The following is a 16,496-nucleotide window of genomic DNA, read 5'->3' on the forward strand; positions in this document are numbered from 1 at the left end:
GAATCTGAAAGTTATGCAATACTGCAGGCTTTAAAGCCACCAGGGACCCTCCTAACACAAGATGGAAATAACTTATTACGCAAATAAGATTAAAACACCGACCTTAAATCCACAGTCTTTTGCCAAGGGGCAGTGTAAGGGCAGTGGGGGTGGATATCTGCAGCAGTACAGAAGCTTGCATTGTGCTTAGGAAAGCACTGCAATTTTCAAAACCAAAGACCTCCATCATGCAGGAAAGTGGAGCCGTAACAGACATTACAATCATTTTAATATTTCATATTGCAAGGCATTTACTAGGAAATAGCTTCACTTCTGCGAGTAGTCAAAATTATTTTCTGCTCATTGTCCTCTCATTTTCCGGCTGCAACTGCAGTTGTTTCAAACCGTTCCAGTCTCTCCTGGCCTGCAGAGGCCACCAGAGCAGCAAGGCAGAGCCCAAAGGGAGGGAAGCCCAGCTGTGCCCGCAGCCTGGCAGGTCTGCTGCAGAGGCCAGGCCAGCTGGGATTTCCTTGAAGACAGAAAGTGCCAAGGGGCTGGAGCAAACAGGCTTTGAATGACTTTGTGCCGATGGTTCAAGGCCAAGCTTCCAACATTAGTAATAACTCAGCTATGTACTACAACCTGTATCTGTTATGCTGTGCAGCTCCGAACAGAAATGCATTATACTAAACGATTAAGTAGGAAAACAGAAGAAAGAAAATATGACTTTTTTTCTCAATTTGGTCTTGTTAACGCTGCTCACAGAAGTCTACCTCTGGCATTCTCCGAGTTCTTGTAAGATCGCCTGCGCAATATTATTCTCAGAACTTCTAGGCTATCCGTCTGCATGGCTTTGAAAGAAAGAGCAGTGATTAAAGGAAATAGCCAACACCTATGATGATCAACATCTGAACATCTGGTCCCACTCTTTGAAATTTAAGTTTCACTAAGACAAACAGAAGGAAAACAGCTTAATTTCCAATTTCAAATATTCTTTTAGACAGAGATTGTTTCTTGCAGGGGCCGAGGATGTCTTTATCACCAGAAATGAAGAGTCATGCTGTCTTAATTGCGTCAGGCTAGAATATTGCCTCAAGGTAACATTGCTCTTTTTGGCTTGGGCCAGTAAGAGGTCTTTAAAAAGGAGAGGGAATTACGGTTGACTGCTTCACCTAAGAATCCTAAAGAAGCAGATAAGAAAGAGGTTTTGTATGCTTGTTTTTGTTGTTGTTGTTTTTTAAAAAAAAAAAAGTACCACCACACACACTCAAAAAAAAAAATCACTCCACACATCTCCCAGAAGAGGACTGAGAGGGAAAGAAGCAGAGAACTTCCACCTGCTGGAACATAATCTGAGGAAAGACAGAATACAGAAGTTTCAGGAACACTCCCTCCCAGGGGATCTTCCATGCCTGTTCTCCTCAGTTTCCAAACTGGAAACACATCTGTTTTCTTTTCATACACATATATAAAAACCTGATAGTTTTAGCTGCAACAAATGGCAGACTGGTATCTAAGAAGAGAACAAAGCGTTTTTCCAGAAAGGAGAGATTGTTGAAATCAATTGTAACAGCACAGTTCCATCCAGCCTTAAAGACTGAACAGCAAATACTAAAAAGTTGATAGCAACAGGCAGATTGTTCAAAATATTTTATGTATTAAAACCCACTCTCCCTCTTCCCCCCCCCCCTTTTTTTTTTTTTGTTTCAAACAGGAAATTTTGCTAAAAGAGGTGGTAGAAAACAACAAAAGGAAACAAAGCCCAAAATAGAAACTTTCTGGGAAAAATAAAAGCAAAACAAAACACAGTTTTGATTAGAAAAAGTGAACAGACAGGTGGCCATTCTTCCCAAAATGTTTCACAAAATTTTTTTCAATCAATTAAAATTAGAATGGATCTTGAAGTTAAGAATCTAATGATAAAGCTACTACTTAAGATTTTATTATTACGAAGGAGATGGAAGCGTCAAATAAGTAACAAAAAGGAAAAATATCTCAGTAAACCAAATTTTAAAGAGAAATAAAGTAAGCTGCTTAGCACAACTGTGGAATTATTATATATGTCCTTGGGTGTTATCATATCAGTAATCAACATAGATTGATTACTGCCTTTCACAGAAGATGGCAAACATTATGAAAGTTGGCTTTAATCTTTAATGACTTTTCCATAGGTATTAAAAAAATATTGACTCTACTCTGATATACCATTCTTTATATATATCATTCATAGCAAGAATAAAACGTGTGCATAGACACTGTACCTCTTTTCTGCCTTGGTGTTATGCCTCTGGGACTGAGAATGCCGGCTGCCTCTCAGAGCTCCCCTGCTCAGATGGCTGGTATTGTGGCCACCTGAAGAAACAGAGGCCCGAAGGCCAGCCCAAAGCTGCTGCTCTTCATTCCTGTGAAGCGGCACAGACGTACGGATGGCAGAAATGACATGGCCAGGATAAGCAGTCAGTGAGTCCTCGCGATGGCGGGGATTCTGATGGGGCAGAGTTCTCTCCGAGGCCGGGTACTGCCGCCCTGGCCGTCGGTAGCCCCTTTCGCGGTAATATGCTGGGAGGCAGGGCCGCGTTTGCTCCATCACACCGCCACTGCAGCTCCTAGAGCAGGCAGACCAGGGGCCCCAACTTCCCCACATGCCTGGGATTCCTGCACTGCTATCTTCAGAGGCATCGCTTTGCTCTTCTATCCTCTGGGGAACCTGTAGACACAACAGATTGACTTAGGAACAAGAATTGACAGTGTAACATGAAGATAGTACTGATATCTTTTCTAAGCCATTCACTCTGCATCACATAATGGAACTGAACTACATAGGAAGTGACTTGTCTTACTCATTTCCTGACGGTGGCTGCCTCTTCTGTTAGTACAGTAGGTCTCCTACAGCCATCATCCATTCAGATGAATGGATATGGTTTGGGACTAGCTGGATAGTATAGGTTCTCTTTAGTCCTCAGCAATGGAAAACATTGTGCAATGCAAAGCTTGGAGACTTTGCATTGAAAACGGTGTCGATATTAGCAAAAATCAGGAGGTAACGTCATCTTTGGTGACAACTTAGGTCAACAAATACTGACTGCTCTCTTCCACTCTGATGGCTGAACAATGGAAATTGCTACTGGCAAACTCAGGCTGCAAAAATATTTCAGGAACTCCCTTCTAATGTGGAACTTTTTAGGAAAGCAGTAACGTAAGAGGACAGGCTGACTGCCAACCAGGCAAAATATTGCAATAGTTAACTCTTATACCACCACTTCCCTTCCACCCTTAATATTAATTCATGCTCTTCCCAGAATACCTCAAGTAAAAGAACTACTTAAGATGACATGCCCAAACCCACATTCACAGAAATCCCTATCAAACTCAACAGCAGAAAGACAAGACAAACTGTTGGTCTCAGGCATTCAGTGCTATTTAGCCCGTGCCCACCATTCAGCAGCACATGGACAGGGAAACAAAGAAGAGCCCCCAAAAGAGGGCCTTTTGCTCTGGATACAGCTATGAAGGATAATGAACGAGAATCACAGAATCACAGAATCATCTAGGTTGGAAGAGACCTCCAAGATCACCTAGTCCAACCTCTGACCTAACACTAACAAGTCCTCCACTAAACCATATCACTAAGTGCTACATCTAAAATGAGGATGGAGCCAGGCTCTTCTCAGAGATATCCAGTGCCAGGACAAGAGGCAATGGGCACAAACTGGAACATGAAGGCTCTATCTGAACATCAGGAAACACTTCGCTGTGCAGTGACTGAGCACTGGCAGAGGTCATCCAGAAAGGCTGTGGGGTCTCCTCTTTGGAGATCTCCAGAAGTTGCCTGGGCAGGGTCCTGGGCAAGGTGCTCTGGGTGCCGTGCTTGGGCAGGGGCTGGGCTGGATGGGCTCCTGAGCTCCCTGCTGACCTCCACCATTCTATGATTAGGAATAGCACAGGCTGTTGCTGTAAGGAGAGTTAACCCTTCCAGCTGTGGTCAAGTATTTAAACAACCTGACTTTGATGTTGGCAATGTATCAGCACAGCCTACAACTTACAACCACCCATCTCCCCGTGAACTTGTGCCCCGAGTTTCACACATTTCTGGAGCTAGATGTAGTCAGGATTTCTTTGTGTTTCACAGTGGGCAAAGTGTTTAACTTCTCATGCAGAAAATAAAGCCATTCTGCATTAAATGCACAATTGTCGTCTCCCTTCTCCAACTGGTTAAATCACTGGTTTTCAAAGCAGGCTTCCAATGCCTGATTCTCACAATTGTTAATATGCACAGCATTCTTTTAATTAGCATCCTTTAAGCATTTACTTATACTCCAAATAACCTTTGATCAACAAGCACACATGCCTATCTTTTCAATTATGAGATAAAAAAGCACTAACCACAACCAATTGCTTGCCATACCTGTACAGCCCCATTCAAGTATCTGGCTACCTCAAAATGAGCTTTGGAGAAACAGCCATGTCCCTCTGCATGGCACTTCTCCCCACTTCAAAGGATGACCTTCTAAAACATAGCTTCCATTAATAATTTTGGCTCAAACGTTATTGTATAGCACTAAAAGATTAACATCTACATAGTTTGCCTCTAGTCACAGATAACACGCGCAGTCACTAACTGAACTGCAAACCACCCATGCCAGTCAGCACACGTTACTGATCAGCTTGCTATTAACATGGCAGGCTTTGGTGGAATGCGGTTTGCAAACATGGGTTGAATATACCATTACAATATGAAAAGCCAAGCCAGCGTAGGGTTTGTGGTGCTGCTGTGTAATAGTCAGTTGTGGTCTACATAATCTGAAACATTTCCCCCCTCTGAGGTTGCTCTCGCTCTTTCATCACCAACCACAGAAAAAACTGCATTTAATTATAACTTCTGAATAATAAAAAGCATCTGCAATAGTGTGATGTGCTCCCCATTTCACTAGTGTTATTTGAAAACAGGAGCAGATGTCTCTGTATTTAATGTCTTTTTTTTTTTTTTTTTTCCTGTGGGCACCCCATTTGGCATCAACCTTTTAAATCCAATAGCCTGTACAATCTAATAACCACATAATGTCAAAATTATGAATAACATGAAACAAGGTCTTGGTTTCTGGCTGTTATATTTGCAGTCATATCCAATAACAGAACATCACTGGCTTACAATATGACCAACTAAATAAGCTGTTCTTCAGTTAGCTATTTTTTCAGTCAATATTCACAGTTCACACATACGTTATACATTAATGTAGCTCTACCACAGATACAAAATGATAACTCTTATACAGAGACACTCTTCTGGTCTGAGCCCAGTTTGCAGTCAAATTTACTTATTGTAAAACCCATAGTTCATTGGTTTCAGACAAGGCACATTTCATTTGTCTGGACTACATCATAATCATTTCTATGACGGTTCAGTGCACTTTTTTTTTTTCTTTTGAAGCCAGAGGCATTTATATAGGCACCGACTAAAATCCATTAGTCTGAAAGCAAGTCAAATCAGCACTAAAATAAGAATTATTTCATTAATCAGAAATAGAAATTAATATAATAGCCACAAGTGTTGACCTGTTGCAGAGAGAACTTCCTGGCTGCCATACTTCATTGCAACAAGAATTGTTCCATATAAAATGATACTTCAAATGACTAAAGGCAATATAATGTCATTTCACGCCACTTAATCTTCACAGTAAAATAGTTCCAGACATAGCACAAGAAAGTTTAATCTAGCTACTTAAATCAGATTCTAATAATCAAACTAACCAAAAATAACAACGTAATGTCTTATATTGATATGCAAATATTTACTTTTAAGGTCTTAGAATCTTACTGCTAGGTTGTAGTAAAAATTCTAAGAAAGGGATTTTCAGTAGCAAATTGGGTTATGTACTTTTTTTTAATTAAGGTCTCTATTTTTTTAACTTTGAGAAAGATGGGGGCCAATGATGAATCTTTAGAGAACAATACAAGTGGTTAGTGGTAACATCTACTCAGCAAAACCTACTAAGACAACTAACTAAATTGAAGCTGTTTAGCTTATGGAACAGAAAACTTAGGGGGCAATAATTAGATTTACCAACAGTTTAAATTAAACAAAACTATTCATCTTCTCTTTGCAGCAAGTTGTTCTCCATGTCTATAAACTTTATGACAAGGAACAGTGGATTTAAATTTTAGCAGAGGTGATCCAAACTAGTAGGAAGAAGTACTTATCAGAAAAGGCAAATGAAGCATGAGGACAGAATACCTGAGGAGATGCTGGTACCACTGCCTCGCAAGGCCAGTTCTCTGTCGAGAACAACCAAGCTAGCACTGACCTTCCCTGGGGCAGAGCGGAGCACCTGGCCTACAGGACTCACAGGTCTCTGCCCACCCTTAGGTCCTATGATTTCCAAGTTACCTTGCAGCCAGCAATGAATTCTCACAGTGCCCTACGACACAGCCAAGAAATTACAGGTAGCTAAGGGAGACAGCAGAAGTATTCCAAAATACCTCCGAAACACCACAGACTGCAGGATTCCTAAGAAGACTCTAAGTCTCCCCTCCCTTTAAAAATGACCCAAACAGCACAGTTTCTCAAGGGAAGAGTTTGAGCCCGCACAGGGGACAAGCGGAAAACACACTGAATTCTCCTTGCTGAGATAAATCATGAAAGCAATTTCTTTAACAGAACAACACAGCCCACAAAAGAGAGATCAACTAAGCCATTTCATCTACTTTCCCATAGTTCATGATTGATTGCTCCTTCAGGAGACAGAGTAATAGCCATTCCACCCATGTAAGTACCATCAAAAAGATGTCTATCTACTGCAAGTTAATCAACCACCAAGGGGTTTATTCTATACATTCAATCTATTTTCACCCCATAATTATAGCCCTTTCTTTCCTGTGCATTCTTCAATTATTTGGCAGCACAAGGTTTGTAAGTAGAAGCAGCAACTTCTTGTTTGTTTATAAATCAGCTTGTTGTACAAGACCTGTAAGATAGTACTTGTGATTTAACTTGGGAACACCAAACAGAGCCAGTTAACAAACCTATTAAGACAGCAGAAGCCAACAAAGCAGCGAGGAAGATTTTTATGCACGTGACAGATAAGAAAACACATTCTATTTCCTCTTCTTTCCCTAATTTTCCCCAGGTCCATGCAACATGCATCATATTCATTTCTTTGAGTTAACTAATGAAGTCAAGAATGATAATTAAAAACACATCACCAAAATCTTCTCTCAGAAAAAATGTGTGCAAGTCCCATGGACTTAAATGCTAATTATGCATTTGTTGTGTTCTGCATACACAACCTTCAATACTAGTTCTGTGCAAAGCTAAATAAATGCACAGGGAATACTAAAATCCATGGAATTGGATCCTATACGCAGAACTACATCCATAACTAGCAATCAATATTATCATGAAATGTGGAGGTGCTACAGTGCAATTAAGTTCGACTTCAAATAGTTTCACATACACATTTTCACTTACTTTCAAGACAGCAGGCATGAGTGTGTAGATAACACAGTTAAAAAAACTCAGTATATCATGAGTAACAAACTGAAAAACTCAAAAGCAGAATACGTTAGAGTGCTTTGTCTCTTGTTTCCTTAACTACGTTCACCATTTTTTTTTCACGCACCTAAAAAAAAGACTTTACTGATGTGCACACACTTGCAGCAATGACAGTTTGGTATGATGGAAAGTCCTGCCAGTAGGTGCCAGGGCCCTTCAGGACCAACTACTGCTTTTGCCATTTCTAAAAAGAGTCCCACCTCACTTTTAAGCTGTTTTTTTCTGCATAACCCACAACATCTCTCATTTGCTTGGGCCACTCAGGCCTCTCTTCTATTCTCATTCAAATTGCTTTTAAAGACCTACTTAGTCCTTTTGCTGTGCTTCCAACAGAAAGTCTCCAGTGATTTAAGAAAAAGAAGGAATTGGCAATCGTTTCCTTTCTCCTAATTGTCTGCCTGTTTGCTTACCCTGTAAACCCAGGGGGCCAGAATTCACTTTTTGTCTTCCTCTCTCTGGAATGTCTACTATATCAGTGACAATTGCAGATATATAATTTGAATAATCCAGTCTTATCTTTAACATTCCTCTTTTTGAAACAGGTAATTTTCTCCTCTATTGCACAGTACTTCAAGATTACAAAAACTTCACAAAAAAAATTATCACTACTGCATTATCAAGATTTCTTGCTGACAAATCAGTCCCAGAGTAAAATTTAATCCTGGAAGTTTTTTTCAGACTTGGTTCTAAATTTAGCATCTGGTGGGATGAAGGCCTAATCTGAAGCCAGTCTGAAGTTTAATTACCAGCATGTTGAGATCTTTCCAACAGATTCATCCAGGCTAAGTTCTCAAAACACAGTAGAGCAGGAGTGAGGGAAGAAAAGAACTACATAGCAGTAATATTGTTCCTCAATTACAATCTCCTTTGAGACCTTTTAGATCTTTCCAGTGCCCAGGATAGCTGGTATTTGGATTCTTGAGATACGTTAGGTGCCTTTGCAGCAAATAATGAGACCCAGCCCTAGGTGACTTGTTCTTACCGTTCTTTTTTTGAATGCAATGCATAAGATTTTTTTTTATGTAAGTACAACTGAATTTATGATATATACACCACAATTGAACATATTAGTAAGTCTTGCAAGGTTTCATTTAATCTGGAAACAGTGATTCCTTAACTGAATGCTTTATTTACTTTATAACTTCAAGAGTATGTTGGACAGCTTGCATCCTCATCGTCCAAGTATTCAGAAGAGAAGAAAACTGGTGTTGCAGCTACTGCAGCTTATAAGCTTTGCAGGTTTCACTGTGGAATTTGTCAGTTACTTCTACAACAGCAGTTGGTTTATGTACTCAGCATGTACTGAGGAGAGACTGTAAATTATCTGGAGCTAAGAAGTTTGTGGCATCAGAGAGCAGCTGTCAGATCTTCGTAAGATCCACTAACTTCACCTACTTTTACAGCATTATATTTTACAGCATCAGCATTTCAGCTTGCTTATTTCCCTAGCCTGCACCAGCGGTGCAGGTCTGTAACATATAAGTAACTATTTACAGACACAGTTAAACACATGAGCATGGAAGTGTTCTTCTACAAAACCTCCTCTGCCGGAGAGTCATAACAAGCCCATGTAAAATATGAATATGTTTTTATCAGATAAAACACCTTGCTCATTCAGTAATGTTCAGCACTCCACAAGAGTAGAAGTAAGAAAAGAACATGATGTGAAGTAAGAAAAGAACACAAAGTGAGAGGACAGCAAGAGAAAACATCATGTTCTGAAGCTGAGAAATTCGCCTGTCTGAGCTTGTTAAATCCATTAGCCATCACTTTGTACCTACAATAAAATAGAAACAACTAAAATGACAAAACCTTATAAATTTCACCTTCACCCTCTCAATCACAGGATGAAGATTTCACAAATCACTTACAGATATTTCTTTCTAATGCATTTGAATTTACACAAGAAGACAACACGAAGATTGAACAAAGTGATATAATTTACATGCACAGAAGGAAAGAATTGAGTAGGTCTATCGGTCACTTTCTTACAAATTTTAAGGATTTTAGAAATGTAAAGTTATCCTATAGAACGTTAACATCCTTAGTAGCTTTTAGGTAGACTAATTCTCCATTAAATCACTGCCAAATGCCATTTTTGTCATTCTTGTAGCTTTAGTCCCATGACAAGCATGAAGCCTTCCCTTACCTTTAGTATATTAGAACCTTAGTGTTACTGAATTCAGTATGCCACCCTGTCACAGACTACATCTTACATAGAAAAAGTTTCCTTGAATTCGTACAGTGCAGCCATCATTCTGATCCTGAATCAAACATTTCAGAAAAAAACTAGCAGTACACATGGCATTGAAATACAATGGAAATCTTTAGTACTGCCTCCATGAGAAAAGTCAGAAATAAGAACCATATCTTGGGATTTCAGCAGCAATTTTTGAAACTATACTATGCAAGAACATCCCTGAAGAGGAAATCTCACTTGAGCCGAAAGCCACAGACATTTCATACGCAACTAGTTGTGCGTGAAGATGACGACTGACAATGCAGTACTTATTTGACAAACACTGATTTTAAATACTATAGGATAGTTTGTCCTATTAAACTAGCATACACACAAATTAAGCGTGCAGAAAAGTAGAAAACAGTGGATAAATTGGAGGCCCATTTAACTCAGTATTATGTTCTGTCTTTGGAGTAAAAGGAAAAGTTCGGGGAACAGCGTAAGGACCAGGACACATTTAGAGAGACATGCACAGACCCCTCTACTTCCAGCTAATCAGTAATTTAAGGGCCTCCCTCAGCTAAACACCAAATTCAAATTGTTGTGTTTAATAGCCATGGACATAACATCCATGAATAAAACTAATACCTTTCTTAGTCTACTTATAGTTTTGGCTTCCAAAATATCCCATGTTTTACAATTCAGTTATCCATTGTTCCTTGAAAAAGTGCTGCTTCTTCCACTGGTTAAGCATAAAGCCTGATAATTTCACTGTGTACCTCCACATTTTTTCATTATGATAAACAACAAGTGCTCATTCTGTCTTTCACCATGCCACAATGTTTGATTTGAAACCACTAATACAATCCCACTCAGTGATCTCTCTCTGAAAATCATCAGCCCTATTCTGTTCTGTCTCCCTTTGTAAAGGAAAAAAGCAAGAATTTGGATTATCCTCTTTCTCAGTACTTTTTCCAGTGTGCAATGCTGCACATAGTACTCCAAATGAGTTAACGATAGACTTTCACAGTAATAATGATCATAATGCTTGGTGACAGTATATACCTTTTAATCAGCTACCTAATTAAGCAAGTTGCTATAGCCACAGCCAATGTTACTAGAAATTTTGCAGATACTCAGCATCTTATATAATCCCAAATGCAAAACTATAAAGGGATAAAAGACAAAGACAATCTTTAGATCTGGAGCTATCTAAACCAAATCAGACATTGCTGGTTTTCCCCAGTTTTACTTTACGTAAATAATATTATATTTCCTTTCTAACATGTTATCCAGAAATTCTTTTTTTCTGGTTAAACACTCTGAATCCCAATGGATTCATGAAGAAATTAACTACATCATACTCCTAGTTATACATGCGAAAGGCATATAAACAGACATCAATGTCTGTTTTGCAAAGCTTTATGGAACTATTTTTTACCCAAAGACAAAGAAATTGTATCCAGAGGGGCATTTTATCACCTGCTCAGACCACCACCACCAATGTTACTCACTCAGTAAACTCATGTCTGTGTGCTGGATGCAAAGTGGAATTAACAGAAGCTTGCATACCTTTGGGGTATTTTTTTTTTTGTTTTAATTCTAAACTATTATCATATTTGTCCTCTGCTTCCTAGAACAAGGAGCTCTAATCCTATTAATATTCTCAACGCCCCTCAGGCTATAAGCATTTTTAAATTGTCCCTTCCATGGACCCCCTTCTCATTACACCACACCTGATGACCCATGCTATGAGGCCAAACCATTGCCATCATTATTAGAGGAGTGTCAAGGCACTTGGAAACTTGACTTTGCCCTATTTTTTCCATTACCCGAGGGCTGCCCCTCCTTTATTTCATAGTTCTTCTGACTGAAGATTCTGTTAGGGCACAATCTGTCACAAAAGATGTCCACGCAGCTTTTAATGCAACCAGGTCCAGCCTGGCTAAGGATTCAAAACACTAGTATAATAAATACATTGTTGTTATTAAAAAAATTTGTATGTCTTATTCAGGATGAGATTCGGTATTCTTCATGAATGTTTACCATCTTATTGTATAGCTGATCAATGGTCTGTCCCCACAAAAGAAAAGCTAGTCTCTGTCCTTCTAAAATTTCAAGAGTGTACAAAGAAAAGCAGGCTGACTCACAGAAACTAGAACTGGACTAAGGTTCAGAGCAGAGCATGCCAAATTTTGAATGGGCTGAGGAAATTATAGTTTAGTTTTAGAGCCTGTTCAAGTGTAACATTATAGTATTCCCTGCCAGAATTGTAAACACATCTATGGAACTGATTTAATTCTTTCACCAGTCAAAGCATCTTAAAGGAATATTCTTCCAATATTAGTTCAGCTGATTTCCAATAAAGACCATACCTATATAACCATGACAATTTCCCAGCAGAAAGTCTTTACAGTCCATTTTACAGCCATACATTTGGAACGGCTATATTTTAAATGCCTCTTACAAGAAACATGTGGCACACTGGTGGTTTGATAAAAAGTAATCTACCAAAACCCCCCTGAAACTTGTAGATAACAACTTCTCAGATCTCTCAAGGCTAGCAGAAAAATGGAGCAGAGGCCAAGCAAAACATCATCACACAATGTGTATATGTCCGCCTGGTTAGTATGCTCTTCAGTGCATTTTGGAAGCCTTTAATCAGAGATGTAGTAAACCGTTTGAATTTTACAGTACATGGTAAGTGTAAATACTACCAGCTTAAATGATTTGGGTTTCCGCTCTTTGTATAAAAACTCTATCTGAACATCTGTGCCTGTGAAGATTAAAGGGCTAAAAAGCCTGGAAATAGAAGACCTTTGTATTCACAAATCACCGAAGAAAGCTACAATGCCTGGAAAGCTTAACTGCCCCTTCAACCAACTTTGACCACATCTGAAGAGACTTGAACATTATTTAAATAGCCTAGAAAGTAAACAGCTCTCAACAAATTCAGAACAGTTTTTGTGCCAGAGCTTGAAGCTTCCTCTACGTTTGGATAATTTTTTTCACACCAAGACCTCCTCTGTTGCATTCTGTGAGCTTACTGTGTTAAGGCAGTGGTTTCTTTCCATTTTGCTGAGAGACCAGTAAGTACTTTCAAGTAAACAGATGGCTCACTCCTAACCTCGCCTCCAGCAGTTGTATATAATCACTCCTTATCTGGAGTGGGATTGCTTCTGATTTACAGTAACAGAGAGATGATAAGCATCAGGACCTCATTATACCAGAAATTAGGCTTCTTTATTTTAATAAACTATTTCCTCATCACTGATTACCACCTGTGATCTAAGTCACTCAGCTTGCGCTACTACCCCAGGCCTTCTGCAGGTCGATCATCTTCAGCTGTGCCAAAACTGTTGCCATTCTGTTGTATTTCCACACTTAGTGAAATTCTTTGGGGTCCACATGTGGTGTAAACATTCGCTTGATTAAAAAAAGATTTTAAAAAAAGCTTGCCTATCACCTTGCAAGTTCACCTTCTCTGGAAAACAACTGGAGAAAAGACCCTGTCATTTTTCCCAAAGAATACAGAACAAGCTTTAAGCCCTGGTGCCCCATGCTTAAGGAACCCAGTACTTTAATGAAAAAAAAATAATTTTCAGAGTTCCATTATAAAGCAGGTTAAAAATAATGAAACCATTGGGCCTTGATTTTCAAAGGTGTATTTGCACAAAATAATATTTTGAGTCCCTCTCCGGCAGGAAGAAGTTTATTACCTAAAGCATGTTAACCCACAGCGTGGACAGGGAATTGGTTACAACACTGGGACAGCAGCAACCTTCTTACAGGTGGTGTTCTGGACACACTGTTGCATTAAAAGGGTAAGTTTAACGGAAACACCTTTGCACAGTCTATATCACCAGTTTCCTTAAAAACCCTGCTAATTACAATATAAACACTGATAGCCAGAAAGGCTCTATTTCCCCACAGTTTCAGTGAGTGCAACAGCACGTATATCCACACAGTTAAAGTCAAGCACTTGCGCTGAAGGCATGTGAATATGCTGACCTGTAGAACACTGAAAGAGGAGTATGAACTACATTTTCAGTTTTATGGAACTGATGTATACGGAAATGTAGCAGCAATGCACAACAGGTATCTCATAAACCAGGAATACATTACAGAAAAATGAGCAGCACCAGCAAATACCTGTAAGCAACACGTACGCAGCAGCTGTGCACACGCGCACAGACAGTAAGCTGCCCCAGCAAAACCCTACGGAGTGCTTGCAGCCCAGCAGGACAGAGCCACAGTAACTCCATAGCAGGCCCGTTAGCAAGAGCTGGTTTGCAGCTTAGCAAGTCCTGACAAGTTGCAGATTTCACTCCCTGCTGACCTTAGGGGGGAGCTTCGCCCTACCTGGATTCCAAGGAAGGATTACACAGGGCTTTCTGTACCAAGCTCCCATTGCTCAGCCTAGGTAGAAGCAAGGTGGTGACCAGCTGCTGTGGAGATCCCACGGCACTCCTTAGAACTGTTAGGCATTAGCTCTGATGCCTTGGCCAAAAGCCAAGCACAGATACTAACTACTTTGTATAACTTCAATTTCCCCCAGTTTCAAGGACAGAGTAGATTAGCTTCATGCTTCACATTTTACATTGTTACAGTGTATTCAGATGCATTAGGCAGCCCTATCCTTTTCAGTTAGCAGAACAACGACTTTTACAGGGTGTGGGAGGGTAAACGAACGATAGACATTAAGAAACTGCCACTCACTGTCACTATCACAACATAAACGGAGGTGTAGGACTGCATTTATACACAGATTTTCCTATATGAATCTTAAAATTGATATAATTGTCAGAAGTAGTAACCAAATTTCTATCATCTGAAATAGTACAATAGCTTCATGTGCTATCTGTACACTCTCCCTCTACATTCACACTTAGATCTCCATTTTCCTCATTTTACAGCCCAGCAGAAGGGATCATTCCTAACACTGTAAGCCCTTTGCAGTAGTGTAGTGTAGTGGAACAAGCAAGCAAGCCTGCCACAGAAAACAAAAATGGAAGACAAAGATGGAAAGAAATAAAGAACCCATTCATTCCTTGACTTCTTTACAGACAAAGGAGAGCAAGACAAAAACTCATCTCCTCACTTTTACCCCTCAAAGTATGTTGGCCAATTCATCCAAGAATATGGCAGAACTCCTTTAAGTCTTAGCATTTCATTTTACTTGTCATATATAAAGTTCATAGGACAAACTTCAGGGAGGTATATGACTGCCCAGAAAAAGGACAACCACACAAACGTAGGTGTTCAGCAACTTTAAAACTCTAGATAGAGGGATAGGGGCATGGGGCAAGGCAAGCAGAGGCAATGCATTATTTCTAATCATCTTGTCCTGAAGCAAATGGGAAGCTCATAGATCCCCATGGTCAGTCCACAGTGACACACTGATTTGATTAACAGAAGTTCTGAGAGGCTCCTAACTCTACTTCTTGTGTTCTGCCAACACAATCAACACAGTGCTATTATGTGGTGGATTTAAGGAGAAAAGAAAAAACAGAGGTGACTCAGAAATTAATCCTAGAAGCAAACATCTGTGTCTACTGAAAATAAACAAAATACCAACACCAACCCCTAAAACTGTAGCCAAAACAGAAAAACTTAACCTTGCAAAAAAACAAGCTACTATAGATAGGGAAATAACATCTGAAGTAGCTGTTAAGTGTAGAAATTCCCTCTCATGACAGAAGTGCTATTTGAGTAATGATGGGTTTTGGCCATTACATTGCAGTGCTACTCAGGCTACATCTCCATAGGTAACTCAACTGATCTAACAGCTCACCACAGCAAAGCAGAGGGATCTCACTCATTTAAGTACTTCAAAAGTATTGCAATGCCCCAATGAAAAGCTTGTAAAAGCAAACTGTGACACTTCTTCCATGCATTGAAAATAAGTTGGATAATATACTATACTTCCATTAAAGTCAATAGCAATATACAATTGGGTGACAAAAAGATGCACGTAAATTCAAAGAAACTACACTGCTTCAATGCTACTACTTAATAACAGAAGCAAGAAGTTAATACAAAGCAATATTTACACCAGAATTATTTTTTTTTGACAATCTTTACTACTGCATACGCTACCAATTACACTAAAATAAGCAAAGTACAGCTATAACTACAGCTTACTGTTTTAATACAGCAACATAAGATCAGTTAACAATCCACCCAAGGATGACTTCTGAAAAGCTGGGAATACAGACTCCAGTGTTTGTCCAGGAAGAGGACTGTTATGTTTCATAGTTTAACCTTTAGTTCATCACAGCATGTCACTTAACAGAAAAGGTTAAATAGTATTTATTCAATAAAATAAGTGTGGGGAGAGAGAATAGAGAGCTTGACTGCACGATGAGCAGCAGGAGGGCTGTTCATATGTCCAGTACTGATGGACAAGAGAAGTTAATTGCTCAAATATTAAGAAAAGATTTCAGTTTAAACAGTTTGAGACAGCTTGGTTGATTTTTAAACACAAATGGTGATTGTTTGGTTTCGCGCAAAATTTCCTCCTCCTTTTGCTAATACTGATAAATACTCTGGCCTCACTGAAGAGGATAGTTGATATTTAGAAATTATATTCTATGAATGTAAGTTCAAAGTAAGTTAGATAAGAAAAAAAAAACATCCTAGAAACTATTGACCAACACTACAACCTTTGTATTCCAGAAGAAACCATAAAAACCTTTTGCATAGTAATTTTTGTTTCTACCTAATGAACTTATCAAGTTTAATATATTTGCATTATTCACCAAACCTGTGCGATGTACATTACTTGAC

At 39.2% G+C, this 16,496-nt stretch overlaps 1 protein-coding gene across 3 annotated transcripts in view; it reads right to left on the reverse strand.

Moving 5' to 3' along the window:
* The window catches only part of THSD4 (thrombospondin type 1 domain containing 4), a 297,318-nt gene that overhangs the window by 250,555 nt on the left and 30,267 nt on the right, over positions 1-16,496 (reverse strand). For all 3 annotated transcript variants that reach the window (XM_040569780.1, XM_040569779.1, XM_040569781.1), the window contains exon 4: positions 2,241-2,686. In XM_040569780.1, the coding sequence (XP_040425714.1) occupies positions 2,241-2,686 (446 nt within the window). The remainder of the gene's footprint in view (positions 1-2,240; positions 2,687-16,496) is intronic.

The sequence above is a fragment of the Cygnus olor genome, chromosome 11 (assembly GCF_009769625.2).
Source record: "Cygnus olor isolate bCygOlo1 chromosome 11, bCygOlo1.pri.v2, whole genome shotgun sequence".
NCBI classification, from domain to species: Eukaryota; Metazoa; Chordata; class Aves; order Anseriformes; family Anatidae; genus Cygnus; species Cygnus olor.